Raw genomic sequence first — 25373 nt, forward strand, 5'->3', positions numbered from 1 at the left:
CTATTGAAATTGAATGTGTAAATATCACAGTTAATTAGCTTTTAATAAACCTGGTTCTTACAGGTAAAACATGAGACTAATGTAGAATTTAGTCCTGGCTCCGGCTTGTGTGTGCTAAACTGATACTTACTGAGCACTGAATATTTTCAACATCTGTAGGCAGGGTGTATTCACAAGAAGGAAATTCTGCAGCAATAATGTATTATTAAATAAGTCAATTAGTTGATGTAACCCCTTCAGGCAAATGTGTACAACTATATGAGACTTGACCTGACTACATGCATCCCTCGGGATAAATAAAGCTTCTTGAATCTTGAAATTTATGTACAAAAATACAGAAGAGGATGTATCCGCCTCACTTCTGAGTAGATGCATCATTTTGAAGTGATGTCTCTGAAAATAATGTTTTAGAAACAGCACACAACCCACATACACACTAACACACACAGACACACAGACACACACACACACACACACACACACACACACACACACACACACACACACACACACACACACACACACACACACACACACACACACACACACACACACACACATACACATACTGTGCATAAACACATCATTTCTGACTTACTCCTACACCCACAGGTTCATCTGAAGACAATATATTGGAGGGAAGCGCGGGTAGAGAAAAGCTGGGGCCGTAACTGTTGGGAATATGTATAGAATCTGTGTGCAAACTTCTCATAGTCGATCTTAGGGAAAAGATAAGACAGATAGCATGCTGTTAATAGTCAGTTATGCTTTCTTTTTTAATTTTCTTTGAGGAACTCGCACCCACAGTCAATATTTGATGAAGAACCCAAATTAATGTTATTAGCTGATAATATATGTGTTGTTGAGGTTAATGCGACAGATGGTAAAACTAGCAGCTACAGTTAAGTGAAACTTAAACTTAAAAACAATATCCCTCACGTATTTGTTTAACTGTTGATGACAACCCCTTATTCTAAACTTTAAAAACATTCTCCCAGTACAGCGATGTACACAAATGCCTTAGCTGAGCTTAGGTTAGCATAAAGAAACATCGTATGGTTAAATAGCTAGCCTAGCTCTATCCCAAGGTAAATATGTGTCAATCAGCACCTCTAAAATGCACTTATCAACCAGATATTTAAGAAAAACAACAAGTTCAAGTGTCAGAATTTTCTTTTGACGTGGTGCCTTCTCAACATTTTAGAATGACTTACCTATAAACAAACAAAGCAATATGAGCTTGTTGGATGACAGTTGGACCCTTGTTATCATCCATACATGCTAACAGTGCACTCTGTGTATTGCTCAAAGCAAGAAGAAGTGCATCAGAGACATTTTTCTGCAAAGGATGAAACATTTTTTAAATTTATGACAAAGGACAGTTTGAAAAACCAAAAAAACACTCATCTGCAAATTTGCACATTTTGCAAATTTAGACAAGATATAAATCCCAGGATGAGTCACTGAAGAATCACTGGCCTTAACTCCTTGTTCCTAACTGCATTTAAGCCCAAGACGAACTAATATTTTGCAGAAATATGGTCTGTTTTCACTTTTAGAGACAGCATTCAGTGCACTCCAGATACACATACAGTACACGCATTAGTACAGTTAATCCCGAAAGCAACAGTTTAAGGTAAACAACTCACATTGGAAGGAAAATCTAGGATATTGCTTGCTCCTTCCACAATGGTGCTTGCTGCAGCCTGCATTTCATTCACATTTTGTCCATTTTGGTACACATCCATGTGTAAGAGATATGAGCTCAAGTCTGCAAGCAATATTGATGCATTCTCCTGAGGGTGGAAATCAAAACCCGTTATAAGATAGATAATTTTCTATGCTAGAAGTAACAATTTCTTCTGTAATCTCACTTGTAATATTCTCCCTGAAATAGAAATAAAAACAATAAAGTAAACCTAAGCGTAAGCAGCAATGGACTGATTTATTTCGACCTTCCTATAATTCACCTTGCATTGGTTTAACCGGACAATACCTGAGCAGAGGAGCTAAGTTCAGTGCCTCTCTGGACGAGAGCAGCAAGTCCTCTGGCTATCACCTGAATTCCTTCCGGAGTTTGGATCGGAACTTCTTTTACTGTATCAGTTATTATGGCCATCATCTTTTCGCGAAGCTTCAACAGACAAAAGCAATGTTCTGTGATTTACTTTGGTATTTAATGTGGTAGTATGATACATTTAAACCAAATGAAGAAGACAGAGTTTCCAATATCAGGGCACACTGCCTCTGATGCTTTCTTTTAGGTCAATAACTACTGAACTAAGGCATGAACAGGGTTTATGCCACAGTGATGGACTGCTAAAACACTGAACCTCAAATGTTATGCCTTTACAAAACTGTTGGGTAAGAAGATTGAAAATGTAATTTATTGGTAATTACATTAGTTTAGCTGAACGTTTTTATTATGAAATGTAGCATTGGGGTTCAGTGCATGTCAATTTGATTGCTATGGTTTTCACATTGTTCAGCTCAGTTCCAGTATAGGTTTCCGGTCAATTGTTCTGCATTTAAAATATAATAAGACTGCTGACTGCACACAGATCGTTAGTCTGGGCTTCAGAGGCTAATATTAGCTAACTAGCTAAAAACACTCAACATGACCCATAAATAAATCGCATTGGTTTCTTATAAGCACAATTTCGCCTTTTTTGATCTCAAGCTAAAACCAGTATTTGCAAATACAATAGTCATTTAGTCACATAGAAGACTATAACATAAAACCTTGAGTTAATTTGTCCCTATTTTTAAATACTATTTGGAAGCAGTTTCTTATATCCAGCTAAACATTTCTCTCTTCTTTGATGTGTTGTAATCTGAGAGTGCAATTACCTTTTTCCTATCAGCTTGATTCGCTTCATCAGATTGACTGTTCAGTTTCTTAGACACAGAACTAAATATCTGCCCAACATATTCTCCTGATAGAAGACCTTGTTTCTTAAGCAGTGCCATAGCATTATCCACTGCAGCATTGAGACCATCTACTGAAGAGCTGTCATCTTCTGTAAAATCCAGCACCTGGGGATGAAAAAACATATTTGGTATTGCAACGTCAAGGAAGATATTTCTTCTCTCATTACGATATTTGACAAACCTCTGCAGTTATAGTGGTGTTAGCTTCATAGCTGCTATTTATTGCAGTCGCTTTGATAATCAGGGTGTAGTTGTAACTGCTGTTTCCAAGTGGAAGAAAGACCGACTTCACTTCATTGTTATTACTGCATAGAAGGTGCTTACCTAACAATTTTAAAACATGAAAGAAACAGTTCTTTCAATTGAAAGATTTCAGAAAAATAGGTACCAACAGAAACTTAGATTATTTTGTCCCCTTGATCTATAACCTGGATAACTTACCGTCTTGAGCTTTAAAACAATACTGACAGTCAGAACAAGGAATTTCAGTAGTGCAAGTTATATCGAAAGCATCAAGTATAGTTCCACTTTCCGGCGATATGCTACACTTAAGGTTATCGGTGTTGTAGGTGGTTGGTGGAGATGTATCACTGGGGTTTGCAGTGGTAGGTGTGGCGGTGTTGTCACCAACTGTGCCAGGTAATTTTGTGGCAGGACCATTGGTGTAAGGGGTGGTAGATGAGATGGGTGAGATAGGGTTGACAGGGGTGATAGTAGGGCCACTCAAAGTGCTGGGTGATTTAGAGGCAGGTGAAATGGTGGGAGCAGTGGCAGGGTTGTTAGGGTTGTTAGGGGCTCTAGAACTCTGACTTATGGTCACAGGTGACGTAGAGGCGGGACCAGCAGGGGTTGTTGCACCGTCTCCATTTCCTGCTGTTGTGCCGTCTGGATTCTGGTCATCACGTTCTGGTGTTCTTGATGTAATAATGATGATTTCTTTGTAAATGCGATTGACATCCACTGTAGTATATAAGAAAAAGGACAATTAGAAATATAGGTGCTATTTTGGGAAAAAAAGTTTGTTCAGCTGTCAAAAACAAGACCAAGAAATTAACACCATTTTCATTGAAATAGTACTGGTGAAGTACTTTTATCTAACTGACCGATCTTACGTACCAGAGGTAATCACCACAGTGACATTCCGTTTTTTTTTTTTAGCTTTTTCAAGAATCTCTTGGTTCACAGTGTATTCAACATTCCCATTCTGTGTTTCTATAAGTGGATATGTATCTTTGTAGCAGTCATCGATGGCTTTAATTTCTTCCTGTAAATAAATGAACATGGAGATTCATTGGGTCAATGACAAAATATAGATTAGGTAAGACATTTATCTGATCATTCTCTGAAACAATTCAGAATGAATGTGTCAGACTCACTGGCCAATCGCCTTTTTCCCTTGGGGCCTGAATGTTCCAGAGAACCGTTGGACATGTTTTTCCTGAGCAAGTCATTTTAATGATTGCATCCGTGTTTTCCCTTACTGGATTACAACCTTGAATACATGTGAAACTGTGTTGAAACAATGAGATAAAACTTGGTTAGCACATACCAAGAAGGATTATATCTAAATGAAATTGCTATCTGTTGAAACTATATGTGTACACTATAAAACAAGAACCTATTAATACATTCTCTGAAATATGAAATACAAACATAGTTCACCCTAAACTTCCTTAAATTTAACAGTAGCAAAACAGAGGTTCTCCTCATTGGCACCAAATCCACTTTATCCAAAACCGACAGTTTTTCTCTCACTATCGATAATTCCTCCGTTTCACCCTCCCCCCAGGTTAAGAGACTGGGTGTCATCCTTGACAGCACACTATCCTATCAATCATCAGGTTTCGTCCTACTATGACAAGTTGAAATGTGTACCATGAAAAAGATCTTCTATCTTCAAAAAACAGCTTTTGCTCTAAAACCAGTGAGGTATGTTGACTTCCATACAAAGCAGTTGCATTTGTTCCAATAATAGGTAAAATTGTCGTGCTTTTTTTACACCTTTTTGGCATATTTATATTTTAAGGAGACATGGTTTCAAAATCACATGAGAGTTCAGGTACAATACTCTTAGTGATCAGAGCAGATCAGTTTCAAGTACCTCAGCCAAGATGGCTCGTTCAGCGGAAGGGTAAAGGTGATGCATATGGATTCACCCTTTTTCGCATCTTTATTTTGCTTTCCTTTATCTGTGTCCTTGAAATAATACTTATAATATTGAAAAGGGGCTGGTAGGCAGTCTCCTTGAATTGTGTATTCCAGCCCCTCAAATTCTCCATCGCATCCACAGGGATTCGCTGTGAATCAACAAAGAAAGTGATTACACTACTGCAAATACAATTGTCATGCTGATATTAAAAAGACTGATAAAGGTGTAGGTATATATTTTGTAATGAATGACTTTGTCCAGAAAAGTTACAATAATGTTTAAACATTTTGTTATCTGGTAATTGAAGTTCAGTACACTCAACCGGCACATAAATAAGATCTCAAAACAAACATTCAAAACTCACAATACATTTCATAGCTAATCTTTGACTTAAAAAAGAGTAGAACAAACTCACATTTCTCAGTGCATGTCCACCAATATCTTATATTGTTGGTGTCAACCTCTGATTGTTTACTTGTTGAAAGAGTGATTGTGGTAGGTATTACTACTGGTGGTGTTGCTATTGCAATTAGTTCAATTTTTTTTGAAGCCCTGGCAACTCTTAAATGTTTTTTTTGCTGAAAAGGAAAATCAACACACGTTATGTGTGAATAATACAGTATCAGATTTAAGAATTAATTCAATATAAAACACTTCTACCATAGAAGGTAAACAAAACCGTTTACCGGTGTCAACAAGATGTCATTATAACGATGTTGTTTGATGACTGACTCCAGGACACAGAAAGCAAACGTGTCCACTTCCACTTCTATAGAGGAGAAGGCATTCCATGCTCTGATTTTCACTTGTACAGATCCTGTAAACAAAACATTGACTTTGCTTATAATAATTACAGGGGCCTTATTATACTCTTTGGTTTTTCCCTTTCCTGTAGTGTGTTATATAGGTTTTTGTGCATGTAAATGGTCTTCAAAGGCTGAAAGGTAGTTTCCTCCAGAGGGAGTTTCTGTCTCAAACACGAAACGCCGCGATTGAATTCCTTTGTTTACTACGTTGACATAGTTACATCACTATGTAACATTGGCGCTTCTATTGGCTAGCACACCAACACATTGTCATGATATGCTAAGGGGCGGAACATCTCTAAGCCGTTGACAAATCATAACAAAGACGCTCAGCTTACCAATCAGAGCAGACTGGGCTCTGGTTTCAGAGAGAGGGTGAAAAGACGTGCTGCAGCACAGGCAGTATGAGAAAAATAAACACCTCTTTGAACATTAAAGGATGGAAACATGTCACAGTAGAGGCACAAAATACAAATATGAACTGAACATTAGGGCCCCTTTAAGATCCACATATTTAAAGACTGTAAAACTTAATTTGGGTTAAATATAAACCTAAAAATATAGACTAGGCCCCGGCCGTGGCGCAACTGGCTGTGGCACCTGCACCATACGCCAGCGACCCGGGTTCGGTTCCCGATCCTTGGTCCTTTTCGGATCCCACCCCGACTCTCTCTCCCACTTTCCTGTCACTCTCCACTGTCCTATCCGATTAAAGGCAAAAAGCCCCCCAAAAATATCTTCAAAACAAAAAAAAACATAGACTTAAAAGTGTGTTGAAAAAATTTGCTGCAATATTGGATTAAAAGTGGAATTGAACATTAAAGAATGTAAACATGTCACAGAGGCACAACATATTAATAATAACCTGAAAATGATCATAAGATATCGTCTTTAACTGATATCAATAACATTTGCACATATACAAAGCTGAAGTAGATTAAACATCAACTCATTTTAATTTTGTTGCTAGTATTTCAAATCTTTGAATCATAGTTGTATTTTGCCTCATATGTGCCCTCTTCCATACCTTGAATTGGGGGTCCAATGTGAAAAATGTCCCTGCCCGCATTCAATTCTTTGGTCTCAGAGTATGATCTGTTGTTTCCAGTCACATAGAATCGCAGCAGCACAGGTGTTCCTTTTTCGAGGGTAACAGCAACTGTTACATCCTTAGAATCCAAACAGTCCTCACCGTCTGTCAACACAGAGGCTTGAAGCCCGGTTACTTTCTCCAACACACACACCTGCAGTAAATAAAGAATTAGAAAACACATCAACTTCTTATTCAGCCATGGTTTTACATGCCCCTTAGGCGGCATAACGAATGCAATATCAGCTTTTCTTAAATTTCAAATTATTTTAAAGTTAAAACTTTGTTCTAGTGTTTGAATCTGCAAGAATGATTATCCGAATAGCGAAAATGAAAGTGATACCAGAGGATGATGATGATGATGAGTAGACTAATGCTCCAGCAGTTGTGGTGTTTAATGATATGCCGCTAATCAGGTGATGATTCTTTAATTAAAGGTTACATTTAATTCCTAATAAAGCACAACCTCAGCTTTTCAATCAACTCCTTAATCAGATGATCAGAATGTCAACTTCTGATCTTATTCCACTATCACAATCAGAACAAAAACAGTGTGATGATGCTCCGTGTTACTGTCTAATTGATAAGAGGCGACATGTTTACTTGATTAATAAGAATTCACCTGCATGTTCATAGAAACTTCAGAAGACGTGACCATGTTAGAAGCATAAAGTGTCAGATGATGGCATCCAAGGCCATGCTGCTGAATCATTTCTGGCGACACTGTGATGTTCTCCGGAACATTTCCTCTGACCACAAATGAACGTGACAACAAAACGTTATCTCTTTTCATTCTATAGGTCACATTTGTACCTGCAGAAAGAAAAGGGAGAAAAGGGAAAAGCATACAAACATGTACTTGAAAATAAACATAACATCATCAGATGTTTTCAAGTAGGGATATAATTTTGAACAGGACAAATAATGGTAGATAGTGGTCGTTATGGCACCTACCTGCTTTTAGCTCCATTTGAATCTGAAATGGCTCCCCGTGAAGGGCTTTGCAGTTAGTGGAGTGAAAAGACTGTTTCCCGGCATAGCACCTTATGACACCAAACATTGTGATGGGCTCTTGAATGGTAATTACGCTTTGAGCTGTAATGTGTATGCCCTTGCTGGTGCATTCAACTTCCACAACAAATGTGCCAGGGTAAGTGTATATGTGCACTTTGCTGCTCTCTAACCTGAACAAACAAAAAAGTCAGACGTGAAAACAGTTAACAGTGAGCCCAGTATATTTCTGTGAATTCCTGGAGAATAATACATTATTCAAGTTGCATTGGTCACACACAAACAGGTCAAATGAGTCACTTTGTAGCAGTTCAAAGAGGAGATTTGTTCAATCATGAATAATACGGCTCTGGTCTGATTATGTGGCAGGATTGTTTCAAAGATGTGGGCTTAGTTATATCATTGAATAGAGGTTGATCTGTAATTTGATTTGAAAAAAAAAAAATCCTAAAGTTTCCGATAGACCTCTGAGGAGAAAGTGTTGAATATAACAAATCTATTTAATGGAGGCAGCAAAACTGCATCGAAAAACAAAAGCAGTACATGTATGCAGCGACCTGGTAACATTATCACCAGGTGTTGAGCAGTTTTAAGTTAAAGCAGCCCTCAGACTGAGCTGAGAGAAACCATTCTGGTCAAGTATTCTCTGTGTGATCTTATTGTTTTATCTCATATGCTTATGACGTACAGGGGAGAAATGTTTCAAGTTCCTTAGTTTTTTTCCCATATATGAAAGTGGTGTCTGAAAAACCTTGCCAATTGAAAACGTTTGTATCTTTGTACCTTGTGTTAACAGTGTATAGGAAAATTAAAACTCACCTAGAGGAAAGCACAAATGCTTTGAATTATATTAAAAACATGGAGAAGGTTTGCACTTTAAACCCTGGCCTAAATAAGTATTACAATAACAAACTTGTATCTGTCAAGATGGAGAAAAAAAAATGTGTAACCTGTTTTTTAGTCTATGAAAAAACTATTGAGGTCAAAATGGAAATAAATCAGCATTGAAAGAAAAATAATCTAATTTTGCCTCTTCAGGGCTTCCATACATTTCTGATCGGGTTTAGTCCATAGCAGCTATCACTTGAATGTTATAAATCTTGACAAATGCTTTTGTGAATTTGCTGTTTATAACTCCTCTCAGTAGGACTACATTGTTAATACAATAATCTAAACAAGAAGGATAGGTTGGACTTATAGCAGTGTAATATAACCTTTAACTTTGAGGTAGAATATCCTATGGCAATTTTGTTTCTTTCATAGGTCTTTAAAGAGCGTTTTGCTTATGTGTTTTGATGTTGGCTAATAACCAATGTGGGTTGATTCAAACAACAGAGAATTTTTCTGTACAACATACAATTGGTGGAACTGTGGGAGGCAGATATGAAAAAAACAATATAACTTGTTCCCTTATTATTTTGAACTCCAAAATCAACTGCTCCTACAATTTCCATAATGCAACAAAACACTGTCTTTTGATAGGCTTTGCTTGACAGTGAAATAAATGCCTTTTTGTTTATCTCTACTGCTATTATTTGTTTATCTAACTGTTGTCTCAAATATACTGTCACATCATCAGGAAGATTTACCAACTTATTATAAATGTGTTTTCATAGTGTGATTAGTACTTGTTTTAAACCTACACATCCCCACAAAAGTTACCACTCACCTCTCTGAATTAGGCAGATACAAAACATGGCCATCTCCAGTACCCAGCTTGCAGCTAAGCTTTTCCTGTGGTGGATATAAGAGCCACTTTACCTGGATGGTGACTTCATCAAACACAGCAGCAACAGTACTCACTGACAGCATGAGCCCTATGGAAAGATAATGAGCGAAAATACATTAAAGTACCTGTAACCACCAAGGCTTTCGAACAAACAAGCAGGCACAGATCCTCTTTATGTCAGCAGAGAAACAAAGATTCTGCTCAACTGGGAGAGGTGTCGGCTAAAACACCGACTGGACATTAGGGGCAGACACAGTCAGAGCATGCCTAGACCTGTGAAGCAGGTATTGGACATCACCAGAAAAAAAGGATTAAGATGACCCATTCAATAGGTACATTAAGCAAGACCATATCAATTTGTTATTAGATGATTAACTCAGACAGAGATCCCTCTTGTGTCCACTAGACAGCAACACACAACAGAAATATTTCCCCTCTAGCTACAGAAGTTACAGGTGGAAAGCTATGGAAGAAAGTTGCATCCAGGAGCCTCTATAAGCAGAAATGGTGTGGGTCCACAATAAATTATTCTACTTATTATGATATTAATTATTTACATGTGAAATAGCTTAACAGGCCAAAATATATGTTCAGAAACAACATAAAGACAGTGGCAGCATATTAAGTTAAGTATTTGTTGACTGAACACCGTAGCGTGTTTTAGATACTCTTCAAAATCTTCATCTAACTGTGTCAAGTCAACCAGTCCGAGAAAAATGCCAGGGTTGGTGGAGCCCTCAGTTTCATCTTTGCTAGCTAGCTCAAACACCCCGCAGTATTTCACACACTGGACAAGCCGGTTGAGGATGTGACAGTTCGTGCTCACCTCATCATTGTAGCGACGAACAGCTAGCCTGTATCCCTCATCCAGTTGAGTGGCAATGTTCACCCTCCCAAAAAACGAAAATCTAAAGCAGCTATCCATGTGGATCTTCGACAGCTCATGTTTCTTTATTTTTCAGATAGATGGTGCATATCTGTTACACCAGACTTGAGGTGTAGCATGAACATGGGCTGGGACTGGATCCAGATAGGAGAGCTGTAGACTTACAACAACCCAAGGACTAATGTGTGAGTGGCAGGCTGAAGGCTAGCATGCTGCAATGGAAGTATTTATAACTATCCATCCAAATATCATAAATATCAATCTTTATGCATCCTGTTGAGGAAATTATTGCCCAGGCCCTTTCGTTGGCTTCAAAGCCTGTCAATTTCAGAGCTGCCTCTCTGTACATAGAAAAAAAAAGACACGGCTGGATAGGGTAGGTAAAACACTAGGGGAGCAGTGTGATTACACCCTGGTGGAAAGAATCAGAGCGGAGCTGACAATCACAAAACGCAGAAAACTAAGTTACAGGTAAAATCAAGCATAACACAGGGCGAGAAAACTTTTTAGAATAAAACAGGAAATGGATAAACCAAAACTAGGATTACGAAAGACCTACCATCTTTGCAGTGGTAATCAACAGACAGGTAACTCCCCATCTGAGGACAGGGTTCACCAAAGAGGTCCACAACATTAGCAATTAGCTGGCAGACCTCACGGTTATTGCAGCGAGCTGGGGGACATATAAAGAACATTATCACCTACCATAGTATATGCAGTGATGATGACGTTATGAAAAGTTTTCCGAATTCCTACTTAACATTCAACAGTTTTAGTGAGAAACAAAATGTGTCTCCTTTGTTTTCTATCCCCTGCATGTTCCCTCAGTGTTCAATCTTAGATCTCAACATCTGAAGGTTTCCTGTCAAGAGCGCAAGTACAGCTGATGTTCGATCCATAAGTGGCAGAAATGATACGAGCAGTGTTGTCAGGTAAACCTTGCATCAGAATCAGAATCAGCTTTTTTATAAATTAGGTTTTCATGTACAAGTCATTTTGTCTGTGTTATTGGTTAAAATGTTAGTAAGAAACTTAGTTAGTGCAAAAGTGTTGCAATTTTTAGTAGTAGTAGTAGTAGTAGTAGTAAAAATGTGCTTAATGAATTTGCAAAGGTGCACAGTACTAAGTGTAAAATAGACTATGCAATGAACATTGATATATTCCAGTGGGGCTCAGGGGACTTTCTGTTAAAGCCTGTAGCGGTCAAGAACAAACTGTTTCCACGAAGGGAAGAGTTGTTCCTGATTTAGCTTTGCCTCCTGCCAGCGAAAAAGTGTTTCCAAAAAACATTGTGACCGGATCGGTTTTTGTCACGGATATTGAATCTTTATGAAATGTTATCTATATAGAATGTAATGTAAAGATAACATAGCCTTTCAGGAATCAATGAACAAACCTTCAAAAACCAGACATTAAAGGTTCAAGATGAAAGGCATTGATAGCGCTGAAGGTTGTGAGCTGGGGACAGGATCTGGGTGGGTGTGCAGATAAAGACGTTGATCTGGAGTCACCATTTCTGTAAATCCCTTTCTGAATGTCCTGTAGTTGTAGGAGTTCTTGTTCACATAAAAGGAACATGACTAAGGAAGTGATAAGGACATGTATGTGTTTCTATGGTGTATTTGCTGTACTAATTAAAAAAGCTATATATAACTGATTATAGTTTGCTAACTTATTTGAAGGGCACCATGCAAGCACCATTTAAAGATCTGGAATAGGATTATTGAACAAATGTTCTGTTTGTACGATTTGTTGCTTCACTTACTTTCCTGAACAGAAACTGAATTTAAGTTGCACAACATTGTGTTTGTGTTGCACCTGTCCACCCAAAGTGTTTGATTTGAAACCTCCATTATTCATTGCTTGTTCAAGGACATTGAAAGTGAGGTGAATTTGAAAATGTGACTTTGGGATTCTATGTGTTTGTGAGGCAATAGACTCGAAACGTTAATACATTGCCTCTTACCTATTACATACTGGGAAAGGCTCCAGTGCTCCTGAACAAGATGAGTGAGTTTGGAAAATGAATGAATAGAAATTCTGCTTTTTCCATCAATTAAATGCCTGAGTGAATGTTTAGTCTAAAATGGATGGGTATCATCTATGTAACTCTAAGGCCGTTAAGCTTTTATTGTTTGGTTTTTCGTACATAAAAGTCCTGATGGGCAAACGTTCTTGGCAAATAATGGTTTGTATTGAGACAATATGTGCTTTATTATAATGCTTCCATCAAAAGTGTATTGAATGTCATTACAGTTTCCATCCATGCAGAACCCTTTCATGAGGCTTGAGTGTTTGTTTTCCTATTCAGATTTTTTTCCTATTGAGTTCAACAGACACATGACAGGAACTATTATCAAGCAGAGAGTGGTTTTTGTGGTGATCCTTTTACAGCTTTTGATTTGGTAATTGTATAACACATAATAGTATAAAATCAATTATCGTCACAAAATTATATGGATGCACTTCATTTGTTTATTTTATAGAATAAAACGATTTGACCATGTTTTACCTTTTATTGATTCTGCAACATCCACCCAGCTACACTGATTTTTTGTGGATATTGTTAGCGGGGATCGACAGTAATGAACGTTCCTACGACCATAGAAACTGCCATCTATGATTAAGACTTGACCAGAACCACACTGCAGAGTGGTGTTACGACCCCCACACACAATGGATCTCCCAGAGTCTAGAAGGAATACAAAAGCAAATTGGTAGTTAGTCATAGAGTTATTCAGTATGCTGTTAGGTGTGACTCAGTATACATACCGAACTGGCAGATAAAAGGCAGTTTTTTGTTGCAGTCTGCTGTGGCCTGCCATTGGAAGCCGGAATCTCTTAGAATGTGTCCACAACCTGCTCTTGGCTGTGGGTTTCTAACCCAGTTTGAATAGTTGATATGTGAGCCATCCAGCCAAGAGAGAGCACCTGAAGATAAAGAATAACTGTTGAGAATATACTGTATTCAGTATGTGCGTAGGTACTGTAAGGAAACATTCCTGTAAATCTTATTCAAAGTTCTGCAGACGTTTTAGGAAGATTATGCAAGGACTGAGAGATAAAATTCTATGTTGGGTCCCTTTTTTGATTGATACAAAAAAGCACATTGCTCCCAGCACTTCAAGTTTAAATTATACTAACTTCTTAGAAAATTGCTGGTGACGACACTGTAGAAATTGGAAGAGAGGCCTCTTTTTGGATGTGTATGTCTGACAGAAACTGTCATGACAAAAACCAAAATGGTTGAGTTGATCGGTTTGAAGGAATACTGAATGTTGCTGTCAAAGAGTATGTGACTTTTATTGCTGCACGTTAATCTTTGTCCCGCTCTACAGCTGTCAGACTGAGTGGTGACAAGTTAATTCATCCAGAGTGAGAGCAAACATCCTCAGGATGGTTTTCATGGTGAAAAAAAACAAACTGTCACACAAATATAAAGTAGATCATATGGATAGATAAAAGGCAAGGGGGCAAAGCTAGTCCCTCTTCTAAAACTGGTGATACATTGTCAAAATATAGTTGTAGAAACCATATGTCAAACACCCTGCCAGCGCCTTTCTGCCAGAACACGTTGCTATGTGTTTGAAATGTTCCCCTAAAAGTTTCCAACAATGTCCCAAATCTTCCCTGATAGTCCGCCAAACAACATTCTTCTTTCCCATAATATTTCTAACTTGGAGGTCCTTAGCTGTTTTATTCAAGGTTTATATCCAACATGATATTAACAGTGTTTCTGTATACTTTCTTAATTAACAGTTTTTACTACAATTTGTATGTGCAATAAAAGTCTAAACCTGATTATCGTCTCGTGTTTTCCATGCTGGAGTTAAATGCAAATGGAAACAATAATCATGAATATAGCTCTATACATTACTCCATATATATATATATATATTCATTACTATGTATATTCTTTAACGCTAAACAGTTCCAGTGCTAACACAGACACCCTGACACTGTATAGTACAGCCTGCTCTTAACTGTATTGGTTCGACAAAAAGCAAAACATGTTAAAACAATGTTTTACTCATACAGTTTGAGAACGGGGAAATGTTCCATATTTTGCGCGTGATTCATGGGACACTATATGGGACACTATATGCACTAAGCAACCACCTCTTAGAGACTAACAGACTGAAAGAAACATTGGAAGGTTACAAGCCTTTTCTTTTAAACCTTGAAATATATATATTTTGTGTATTTCTTGAAATAATATCTGAAGTCATTTCTTAATCCCCTCAGGGTGAAGAAAATGCTTTTGCACCAGTCAAAGGCTGTATTCATTGAGCACAACACTCAGAAAATCCAGCAATGGAATAAATTGGACGCATTTGCAGTCAATTTACTACTGATTACTAGACTATTGACCATCAACAATCACCAAAGTTGAACTGAACAGCATTTGATGAATGAAATCAAGTATGTGAGTGAAAAACCCTTAACAATGAGAGATCATATGTCTGTCATTGACTTTGTCATGATTCTTAAATTAGAGTTGATTCATCTTTGTAAGGTGAATAAAAAGAAACATATGGGCATCTGCATGAGTTCAGACTATCACAGTTTATTATTTATCGTTTAGTATTTTCTTTTCTTCCAAATGTTGGCCTTCTTACCTTCAGCAGTTGGAGAATATTGCAGGTTTGTAGGGAGTGAGGCGGCCACTCCAAGCCACACATCCTTCTTGGGGTTCAAAAGTCTTTGAAGAAAGTATTGCGTTTCTTCATCTGGGATAAATCCAAGATGTCCCCCTCGCTGCTCACACCAAGCCTGCGCACTGAAAAATGTATGCTGGAGATCCACAAATTCATAGCAGGAGCCTCCAAAGGCCCTCTGGTAGTCTGGACAGGAAACAGTAAATGGTGTCTTATCCTCAGAGCAAGACATACAGCTGAGTGTCATCAGGCACAATAGGTGCACTATTGTCCAACGCATTCTTTCTGTTGTGTCTTCAAAAAGGAAAGTTTGTCTCACATCACCTTTATGAACCTCTCAGTGCTTTTACAGCAGAGGAAAAAGTAACACTGTTTCAGGCTTTCATCTAATGTTCTTATATACGCTCAGACCTGGCCTTATCCTCCTTTTCAATGGGTCTGACATGAGCCTTGTAACCACTTTGTTCTAGGTTCACTGGAACATTGTTTACCTAGGCCATCACTCGTTTGAAAACCAATGGATGCATTACCTATGTACACAGAACTGTAACAAAGGAAACATTAGATAATACTGTAGGTTTAACCAGACGCAATGGTTGCCTGAGGTCATGGGTTTATAAAAAATTCATGTAGCAAAGGATTAATGGATTTATGATGTCAAAATAGATATCTCATGACTAATTGGGAATGTTTTTGTCGTGACAAGTGCTGGTTAAGAAATGGAGTCACACTGACACCTAATCCTGAAGATGCTCAATTATGTCGACAAAGAAAAAGGACGACAAACTATGGCTGCACTTATCAGATTAAAGATTTAATAACACCCATTATTCTGGTATTATATTGTATGCTGTTTGACAACCAAGTGCATTTCAAATACAGCTAAAAGCCAATAAATCCTCATAATTATTCTCATTAAAATATAAAATAAAAATGCCATATAAGGTTTAAAATTGGCAACAATTAGTATTTTTAAAACAATTACATTGCTACATTAAAGTAAAAGGGGGTTGTTTATATTGATACCAGGAACACACACACACATTGATACCAGGAACACACACACACACACACACACACACACACACACACACACACACACACACACACACACACACACACACACACACACACACACACACACACACACACACAGAGGATACAATTGGTTTCTAGGTTCTTTGCAAAACACTACTGCCAAATAAGCAAAGCATCTGCTCTCTGTGATGCAATTGTGATGACAATCATATTCGCAAGATATGTTCCGCAAGACAAACATCACAATACTCTCTTTGTCCAGTGTAAACATAGCTTGTGGTAGTGCTGTGCACTTTAAGCATCAGCATCAATTGCACTGCAGGTCTTAATTCAACCAAATGGCAAGATACAATGTGTTGTTGCTTGGCGATTCCAAATGTTATCTACAACAAGAAGGGAATAAGTCTTGTTTTGTAAGAATCACAAAGTGTATTATCTGCAATAAACTAGGCCAAAATCCCAAAATATAATCTGTATGAATCATAATCGGATATCTTCACTTTCAATGATTCGACATTTTGACACTTAACTGTTAAAAAGACCATGTGTACAATTTTAATGGAATTTATCGGCAGATTTTCGAAAAATAATATTCATAGCTATGTTTTTATTGGTGTATAATCACCTGCAACTAAGAATCATTGTTTTTTTTACTTCAAGACTTTATGGACTAGAAGTAAGAATGGGTTGCTCCGGGATTGGAGTAAATGAAATAAATAAAATGACTTCAACTTGTGGTATTAGATATGTTTCTTAGCTGTTTCAAGTTGTGTTTTGTCCATCAATACATCTTGCTTGACATGCTAAAAAAAAATCTCAGTCCATCTCTACAGTAGATATTAAAGTATGAAAACATATGTCTTCCTTTGGTTAATGGCTTTTTATTCTACATACTGTATACTGTATATTGAAGACTGAAGCCCTATACCAGCAGCCTTGTTAATAGTGATCCAGTATCATGTCAGATAAAATAAGACATTTACATCAGACTGGGCGTAGCAGCAACCACGGACCACCTGCAATCACTTGGTTTGGTAAAAGGCTGTTCAGTCTCTAAGGATAACAAAAGAGGGTGGCCTTGTTATCTGAACATGATAACTGGTGTTCCTCAGTGATGGGCTCTACAGAATTACAACTATATCAAAGTCTCTATGGAAATTCTGGCTAATCTACATTTAGTGCGTGTTGTTTTTATTGTATGTTTGCATTATATTATGTTTTTATTATATTATCTGAATAAAGACAGAGCAGGTCTTTTCTCAAAGCATTCATTATGAAATAACTTGTATTGATTGCACAAGCTGTTCTGTGCTCTGATGTCTTTTTTTTACGACAGTATACTGTTTGTAGACACAGTTCAAACAATAATGTTATATACAATAACGAAGGAAGACCAATCTGTAAATCATTGTAACTTGGTCCATTTAACAAGTTAAGAACACACACGGTTAGAAGAGTGAGCAACAGTACTCCTGGTTTAACAATTTGACATTTCATGACAAAAAACACCTTAAATACATGGGGATACTTAAATTTGAATATCCTGATATGCACTAGTAAGATAAGTAACCTTTACCATAAATCAGGCGTATTCATGTTTTAATCAACAACGCCATACCAAACAGCCTTTGGAGCCTACTTCAGATATGAGTGACAGTAATAAGGAATACTCGAAAATGTCAGTTAGAACCGCTGATCCTTCGTGTTGAGACAAGCCAGCTGTGGTCAGGTCTAGGGACGTCCAGCTGGGAGGAGACCCAGGGGAAGACCCTGGACCAGGAGGAGGGATTATATCTCTACGCAGGCCTGGGAGCGCCTTGGAATCCCCCAGTCAGAGCTGGTTGATGTGGCCAGGGAAAGGGAACTTTGGTAACCTACTGGAACTGCTAACTGCGCGACCCGACTCGGATAAGCAGTAGAAGATGGCTGGATGGATACTCTTACTTTGATACTGAACCTGGGGTTTGGCCATGGTGAGTTCATCAATCCCTCCCAATCTATCCTGTCCTTTTCCTGGGATATATAAAAGTGTATATATTATTTATGACTGGTTGTAGGACCCCTCGTGATTCATGTGTTTAAACAACAACCAATTCAAACCCACAGGTTGGTGATGAAAAACACAAGACATTTCTCAGGAAAATGACAAAGATTACATATTTTGTGAACACAAAATTTCCATAAAGGGTTATTAATTTGAATCCCCAAGAAACATTTTGTATGATTCAATGTATTTCCATGTAAATTGACAACTTCAAACAAGACTCCTTTAATGTTTATAAACCATACCAGCCACTGTCTGTTACACACATTAAAGACTGGCCTCTAGTGGACACCTAAAGAAGTGCATGAACTTCATTGCACTGAAACAGAAAGAGCAAAAGCGAACCCAAGGATGTTTGCCATGAGCTGCATTTTTGTTCGAGTATAATTAATGTGCTTTTATTTCGTTTTCATTTTTTAAAGAAGTACACAAAAACTGTAAGGAGATCAGAACTCTGATGAGATTTGCATGGTGGCGTGAACACCAGTGAAGTATGAAGATTTGAAACAAAACTAAAATGTACAATTGAAAACAGTTGCACCAAAAGTGGAATCAACCAACATACTGTAAATAAGAACTGTTCTTGTAGAAAGCTTAATTTAAAGTTTGCCATGTTTGTTTTTTTAAATTAAATTAAACTACTGTTTCGCACACCAACAACCAAACCAAAGAACATCTAAATGACAAAAGTAATCAAACCATCTGTGCTTAAGTCATTAACACATGAGAGAAGGACTATTTAGGTTCGGCTTTTTCAGCCCTAAACCTAAGGAGTTTTTTTTTTAAACCATACTTTCTGAGGAGTATGTTTTGTAGACAAACTTGCTGCAGTAATGTCGGTTAACAGGTTAGGGGGCTTGAGCATGTCAGTGCATTTGTCTCATGATCCTCTAGCAGGCTATTTGCATCAGAGAGATACAGCCAGAGAACAGTCAGTACTCATACTGATAAACTGGCTTCCCAGCAAAGCAGATTATTTGCATCTGATAGCTACTAAAAGAGAGGACATCGTTTTTTAAAGTTCTATTCAGGAAGGATATCCCAGCAGTCAAGAGGTAAGTTGGAAAGTTCTGGTTCTGGTGTTGGGCTTTTTGAGTCATCATGATAATGTCAACAAAGCGTTTTGTGTCCTGTATCTTTAAGTCATAAACTGATGTGGGATTGCCATCAACAATAATAATCATCATTTTTCTGAAGTATTACTTGACTGTGTAATACGAAAGTGTTGGTGGTAAGTAACACAAAGTACACTTACTCAAAAAATGTAACTTAGTAAGCCGACCTGAACTATTGACTAAGTAGTTTCATGTTCACCTTTATTCCACTTTTTCTGACTACTTTAGTTTCAGTTCACATAAAAGGGACTCTTCTTCTGTCCGGTTCTTAAGAAAATCTTGCTATTTCTCATGTTATATAAACTATTTAAAGTGCCACTTGAATAATCTGCAGAACAGGATGTTTTTCCCAATTTTAAGGAATATAATGAATTGCTGTAAATGAACCTACCCATAAGTATATAAATGTGTTTAAACGAGGTTAACAACAGTAAAATGGGAAAGTATTACTAATCCAATAACAACTGAAGGTAAAAACACTGAAAACAATAATACCAATAATACTTCTACAGATTGTGGAGTGGAATGCAGGACTTTTACTTGTAGCATAGTATTTTAATACACTGTATTTAATGTAAAACATGTTTTTTGGTTGAAAACAAGGCCTATTCCTCCCAACATCCAACTCTATAGCATCCGGCTGAAGCTATTTAAATCATGAAAAAAAAAGACACCCTCTGGAAGACCATGTATCTGCTACTGGGATTTGGCTTCATCTGGTGTCTGAGTTTGCCATATTTCATGCTGGTGTGTATCGTAACTCATTCATTCACTTCACATAAACAAATGTCAGTTTAATCTTTGTCCACAGTATAACCCTAACCCTAACGCTTACTTTAATCTATGTACATGCATCATCTATCTTATATTCAATTGATAATAACACTCTAACCCTAACCTGTTTTACCTTTTTCCTATAATGTGTTCTCTGTAAACTTCTTTTAGAGCAATGCTGATCAGGACATGATCAGAATGGCCAATACCAATAGATTTGTGTGGGAGGGCAATGTGGGGGAGGAAACAGCCAGCCCTGAAGGTGAGGAAAGAGCACAGATATAAGGCGAGGAGTTAAGCATGGAGAATAAAACTGGAGTCGTGATGGAACAGCAGAACAAATTAGAAAAAAGAGTGGCACACTCGTTTTTCTTCACATAGCCATTCAAGAGAGGAACACATTTGATAAAATGAATGCTGAATAGTGAATAAAGGATGATTATGCCTCATTCTTTTTAATTATACATTGTAGAGGATGAACGGACACGTTAAGGACATGTGATTTAGCCACTGTAGCAATATCATTCATATTGAAGCCATTCATATAAGGGAAACTGATGTAAAATGGAGAGCAAAATGATGATAAACGGTGTCAGAATTATCTTTTTCATCCTGACTTGTGTTTTTTTTTTTGGCAATAGACTGCTCCATATACCTCTTAATTTCCCCCAATTTTTCTGTTCAACTCTGTACTTCAATCTCGTTTTTTTTTACTCCCTTAGAAAAAATGAAGAGAATTATCAAGATCATCAATGACCTCCTGAACATCGGAGAATCCTCTGACAATTGTGAGCAAACTGTACATACTTCTTTTGTCTGCCATGCTTGGGTCAGATCTCTCATGTTCTTCAGTGAAGTAGCACCACATTCAAATTAAATATGGATTTCCTGGTGATAATTGCTTAATGAATATTCTATGTGTAATTATAATACATAATGTCTTTCGAAACTCCATTGCGAAGCAGATGCAACCTCATGAAAATATATTCAAAGCAGATGGCTATTCAAATTAACAGCACAATCTCTCATTCAGTTCATGGCCCACCTGCCTTGAAGGACTACAAAGAAGAATTACAGTCAGTCCAGATTCAAATGAAGGCAGAAAAAGTGAAAGGACAACTGAAGGATGAAATGATTAAGGAGATGCATTTGGATAAAATACAACTGCAGCAACATGTGGATCACATGGAGGAACTCCTGAAGCTACAATTGGAGAAGGAGGAGAAGAAAATCCAACAGTTAAAATCACGTAAGATCTTGATCAAATTTAGATGCCCACGATGCCCAGGTTAACAAGCTGAAACTCTGCCATAACAATCTAGTTTATATAATCTTAAGGAATAACTGTCATTCTAAGAATCTGTAATGATCATATCACTACAAATATGTAATGAAATATCAAACTTGATATAACAGCTTGGCACTGCATTTTTTTGGCAATGTCAAAAAGGTGCTGTAATGTAGGGAGTATTTTCAGTGGCGGATTTAGCTTACAGAGCACACATTGTTAGTCTATTTTTCCAGTAGTAAGACCGTCTTAAGTATAACTGAGTCAAAATAAACAACAGCGCAAGTGTTTTTCAGAAAGCCGTATGATGGCCGTAGTATCCCTGTTGCCAAGGTGCAAGCCAAAAGTGACATCAGGTTTCTTCTAGCTCGGCAATTCTTAGCAGCCACAAATAGCCTACTGATATACAGTAGGCGTATAGCTCGAGTTAAAAAGTAAAATAATGAATTTATTTTCAATATTAACATGTCTCAGCATTTTCTTGCCAAATGGAAATTGTTACCAGCTTATTTAAACCTTCCTTTGTTTAATTATAAGATTTTAGTTTGTTAAATACTCCACTGACTTTGAGGGGGTCAATTGGGTTTTTCTCGTTAAGATTCACTGACTTCTGGCTTCTTCACTGAATCCTTCTCTAGTTTGTATTCCCTCTGGTGATTCGAACGATACTTAAACAAAAGACGTGTTAAACATATAAGCATTTGTACATGCTCGTGGCTCACACAACATCTTACAGTGCAGCCGAACAAAGAATGCAATGGTGCTCTATGCAGAGGCATTAATAGAGGGGGGTCTTTTTCGCAGAGGGCCACACGAAAAAACCTACGAAGGGCTTGTCCACTCGCTAGAGATTAGGGATTTTGCCTCATAAATTAAGTTATAAATTAGCAAAATCAATCAAATATAGGTAAATTATGATTGATATTTGAATGTACTTTAAGAAAAAAAACAGCGTACATCACAGCTCTCCATAGGGTTTCATTTATTTTGTTAAAACAAGTCTTGGTAGCTCATTCTTTAAAACAGAAGCCTCAGGTTGCTTGTATAAAGGGAAATCGTAGGGAACATTTCAAGCTTGTTGTGTAAATAAGTGCATTTTTTTTATCAACTAAGATTTGTTAGAAAATGTTATCAACTTGAGTTGAATAACAAGTGGGCTTATGCACACTGTGTAATATACTGTATGTTTTCATATATTTTTAAGAAGTACAAGTATAAGAAAAGCACAAGATAAGGGGTGGGCAATTTTCCATTATACTTTTTTGGAGACGCCTGCATTAATACAAATACAATACTGGTTATATGGATAGGTCATTGTCCATTTTGATCTTTTCATGGATCATTTTCTGCCAAGCAAACACAAACTTTTGTCACACTTATGAGTTAATATTGTAACAATATTTGATCAAAAATGCTTGTTCCTATTCCTATTAATATGTGCTAACTTGTCATGATCCTTGTTTCGTGTCTGTCATGTCCTTGTGTTGTGTTTTATTTTTGAAATGTTTCCCCCTCTTGTGTCACTCGTTAAGCTTCACTTCCTGTCTGCGCTTCCCTCCTGTGCCTGATTGTGTCATTGTGTTCACCTGTTGCCCCTGTGTTTCTCCTCCCCCTTCCAGCTGTCTCTTGTCTTGTGATTACCTATGTGTATTTAGTCCCTGTTTCCCTTTTGTCTGTTGCTCGGGTGTCGTCATTTCTTCCCTGATCTTGTCCAACATACCTGCCTGTTCCTGTCGCCCTTCATGTCTGGAGATAAGTGTTTTTCATGTCCTGGTTTACCCTTGCTTCGTGTTTTCATCAACAGCTTTTGAATAAAGCTCGCTTTTTGTTTTTGACCCTTACCTGCTTCCCTTGGATTTACTGCACTTGGGTCCTGTTTCCCCAACCCTAACATAACTGAATATTCTAAGAGTAATACTTGTAAATTATGGCTGGTTGCTTACAGCCTCTTGACATTTAAGGGAGTATTTCTCAAATGAACACTTCTATCTTTCTTTCAGTTCTTCCCCCACCTCCTGTAAAGGACTTCAAAGCAGAACTGCAGTTATTACAATTTCAAGTGGAGTCTGAAAAAGAGAAAGCAAAACTGAAGGATGAGATGATTAAGGATCTGCGTGAGGATAAACTCACCCTGCAGCAACTGGCACACAGGAAGATAACCGTGCCACTTTGGGAAATGAAGGAGGAGGAAAAGATGGTGTATAAAGTTCAACCATTAAAACCTGGTAAAATTACTCTTTATTGAAAGTAGAATGCAAACTGTATTCCCACAATACCTTATTATAACATGCAGAGATAATCCTAAAAATGCATGAATAAGGTTTAGAACAAAAACCTCCGTTAGAAGTATCTTATCGACTGAAAAACAATCTGCATTAAGGATAATGTTTTTTCTTAACCAATTCCAATAGCCTCTCATAAAGGGAAAGAATGCGCTCACCGTTTCACAATATAACTTCAGGGGGATTGAGCACAATGGAAAGGAATGCAATCTTCACATACACTACAAGGCTGAGTCTTTGGCAATGATCCAATGAGATCTTGATTAAAAACACTCCTGTAAGCAGTTGGTGGGAATTTGAAGGCTGTGTTATTTAACATGCTTCGAGTTTAATGAAGACACTCTATGAGGTCAACACCAATTGGACTCATATAAATTAAGGAATAAACATACAGATTCAAAAGAACACATTTTATTCAACAGGGCATCTCTGAAAAACCATATGTGCTGTTTTTGTGTGTTTTTGTAGGTGATGAAATCAAAGAGGATTCAAACTGCCCCCTACAACCTATGAATAATCACCCAGAATGTATGGGGAAATTGAAGGTAACTGATGGCTTTCTTCTCATCAAAACCTTTTTTATACAAACTCAATAAACTAACTTATACAAATTAACAATATAAATGATCACAATATTTAAAAAAGTCATTTTCTATGGGGACAGATCAGTCTCATAATACACAAATGCACACAAAAGGATTCACACATGCATGATCCGCAAAAGCATTCACACTTGTATTTCAGGATCTACACCAGTGGCGGCTGGTGGAGTTTTCTCCAGGGGGGGCTATAACTCCAAAATGTATTAAAAAAAAAAAAAAAAGCATGCACACATGTACTAAGGTATCAAACGAGTGTATTTACATAAATGAAAACAACAAAAACAACATTATAGATAGATAGATAGAAGTGCAAAGAGAAACAAGTGCGATATATAGAGTATGTACAGTATATGCAGTTAAGAGTGATTATGTAAAGATAAGGGCAGTATAAAGAGGTGGGAATAATTGGCATAGTATAAACAGATGTAGCATGAACAAATATACAGATGTGCTATATTACTATACAGATGGCCAATATACATATATAATAAATATCTATCTCTCTATCTCTAGATATATCTCTATATCTATATACTTAAATAATATATATCATATATAACATGGACAATACACATACTTTATGACAGAAGGCTGTGACGTCAGCCCCGCCGCCAAATCCAGCTGCATTCAGCTCGGGGCGCAGGAGAGGTGCGCCCCAACATCGTCCTATCTCTTGTATTGAAGAGGAGCTACTGCGCATGTACAACTTTTAACGAGAGTCTATGGGCAAAGATTCCTGCGCCCCAGGGCGGAAATACGTCACCAATCAGACAATGTCAACGAACGAAACAACTTTACTCATCATTAACTATGAAATATTTATCTTGCACATCTAAAAAAAGTATATACATATATTTCGAAATATTTTTATTTTATTATTTCATTTTTATTTCTTATTAAGTCTTATTCAAGGAAATGTGGTGAGAGGTGAGTGTTGGGGCGGCGCCCTAGCGCCCTCTATTGGCCAGCC

The 25373-nt window shown here is 37.4% G+C and overlaps 2 protein-coding genes across 2 annotated transcripts in view; one reads left to right on the forward strand and one right to left on the reverse strand.

Moving 5' to 3' along the window:
- Positions 1-15605, reverse strand: part of LOC134866921 (polycystin-1-like protein 2) — a 45252-nt gene extending 29647 nt beyond the window's left edge. The window contains 20 exon segments of the mRNA XM_063887135.1: positions 599-719; positions 1215-1339; positions 1650-1796; positions 1997-2134; positions 2851-3036; positions 3113-3255; positions 3373-3891; positions 4048-4195; positions 4308-4440; positions 5033-5228; positions 5496-5658; positions 5767-5897; positions 6914-7130; positions 7599-7789; positions 7931-8160; positions 9657-9804; positions 11162-11275; positions 13115-13294; positions 13375-13533; positions 15222-15605. Coding sequence (XP_063743205.1) covers positions 599-719; positions 1215-1339; positions 1650-1796; positions 1997-2134; positions 2851-3036; positions 3113-3255; positions 3373-3891; positions 4048-4195; positions 4308-4440; positions 5033-5228; positions 5496-5658; positions 5767-5897; positions 6914-7130; positions 7599-7789; positions 7931-8160; positions 9657-9804; positions 11162-11275; positions 13115-13294; positions 13375-13533; positions 15222-15540 — 3708 coding nt within the window. The 5' untranslated portion in view covers positions 15541-15605.
- A 4453-nt stretch (positions 15606-20058) lies between these two features.
- Positions 20059-25373, forward strand: part of LOC134867712 (alpha-1,6-mannosylglycoprotein 6-beta-N-acetylglucosaminyltransferase A-like) — a 33086-nt gene continuing 27771 nt past the window's right edge. Inside the window, exons 1-6 of the mRNA XM_063888492.1 lie at positions 20059-20204; positions 20403-20493; positions 20954-21019; positions 21265-21480; positions 23520-23744; positions 24270-24346. Of these exons, the coding sequence (XP_063744562.1) occupies positions 20115-20204; positions 20403-20493; positions 20954-21019; positions 21265-21480; positions 23520-23744; positions 24270-24346 (765 nt within the window). The 5' untranslated portion in view covers positions 20059-20114. The remainder of the gene's footprint in view (positions 20205-20402; positions 20494-20953; positions 21020-21264; positions 21481-23519; positions 23745-24269; positions 24347-25373) is intronic.

Source organism: Eleginops maclovinus, chromosome 7, assembly GCF_036324505.1.
Source record: "Eleginops maclovinus isolate JMC-PN-2008 ecotype Puerto Natales chromosome 7, JC_Emac_rtc_rv5, whole genome shotgun sequence".
In the NCBI taxonomy this organism is placed as follows: Eukaryota; Metazoa; Chordata; class Actinopteri; order Perciformes; family Eleginopidae; genus Eleginops; species Eleginops maclovinus.